Source organism: Fukomys damarensis, unplaced genomic scaffold, assembly GCF_012274545.1.
Source record: "Fukomys damarensis isolate Sample0158 unplaced genomic scaffold, DMR_v1.0_HiC HiC_scaffold_7, whole genome shotgun sequence".
NCBI lineage: Eukaryota > Metazoa > Chordata > Mammalia > Rodentia > Bathyergidae > Fukomys > Fukomys damarensis.
The window spans coordinates 4,128,954-4,130,156 of NW_022900919.1; the positions used below are offsets into that span (position 1 = coordinate 4,128,954).

The 1,203-nt window shown below is 42.3% G+C and overlaps 1 protein-coding gene across 1 annotated transcript in view; it reads right to left on the reverse strand.

The window, feature by feature from the left end:
- Window positions 1–276, reverse strand: part of Snurf (SNRPN upstream reading frame) — a 19,779-nt gene extending 19,503 nt beyond the window's left edge. The window contains exon 1 of the mRNA XM_010612919.2: window positions 122–276. Coding sequence (XP_010611221.1) covers window positions 122–261 — 140 coding nt within the window. The 5' untranslated portion in view covers window positions 262–276. The remainder of the gene's footprint in view (window positions 1–121) is intronic.
- Window positions 277–1,203: the final 927 nt, after the last annotated feature.

Sequence of the window (1,203 nt, forward strand, 5' to 3'; positions counted from 1 at the left end):
ATGCGGCAAGGGACGGCGCGCTCCCAGCCTCCGAGGTCCCCAGCCAAGTGCGCTGGGGTAGACCACTGGGGACGGGCACGGCCTGCTCACGCAAATTTCCGGGTTACCACCCGGCACACACCTGGCTCGCTCCATCGCGCCGCTGCCCCGCTTCTCACTGCTCACTGCCAGGCATCGCCCGTAGCCGACTGCGCTCAGCTCACTGCGGCACTGCCGCACTGCAGAAATCTCTGCGCGTGCGCCACATTTTATAATGCGCATGCGCCGAGCTGCATAAGTGCGAGTGATGTAGGTCGGTGGCAAAGTGCTTGCCTAGAAAGATGAGGCCCTGGGTTCGAGCTCAGTCCCTGAAAACATGTCAGTATTTGTTTTTGATCTACCAAAATACTGTAATTTCTTGTTAACTTTTACAGATTTTTATAAAGTAACATGGTCAGCTTACTCTGATCCTGGGAGCCAGTAGAAAGTAAAATGTGAAATTAAACTTTGAAAGTGTATGGTGTAAATGTTTGTATACTGAAAAAAATTAAGAAAGATACTGACCTCTGTAATGATGAAAACTTACAATGAGATTCCTTTGATTCAAATCCTATGATGTGAGGCCGCACTGTTACCGTAGGCAGGTTACTCCATGTTCTCACTGTTCCTCCTCTGCAAAGTTAAAAGGGAGTGTGTCTATATCATACAATTTTTTGACAATTAAACAAGTTAATAAACAAATTTAGAGAAGACAAGGGGGGATGGTATAAAATTTTTAAATTTAATAAAATTCAAAGAAAAATTAAATTTACAATAGGGCCTACTACACACTGTAAGTACTACGAAGTGTTGGCTCTGAAAAGAGGAATTGAATACTACAAAGGATCTTCCCCTCGGAGTAAGAACTGGTACTTGTTACCACTGCTGTTCACTAATCTCCGTGTCTTACTGATTTTTTTCCCTTAGCCTCTGTCCTTCTTCCTTGAAAGGCCCCACATTGCACATGGTGCCCATTAGTCATGCCTCTTCGGGTTTCCTTGGCTCTGACTTGAGAATCGTTTCTTCATTTTAGTTTAGGGCTTTGAACCTTTTCACTGGTCATGAAATTCTTTGTAATTAAAATAAGTACTATCTAATAAAATTATATTTAATTCTCAACTCTAATGTACTTATCTATCTTGTGTTTTGTACCTATCTACCACACTTTTTTTTTTTTTTTTTTTT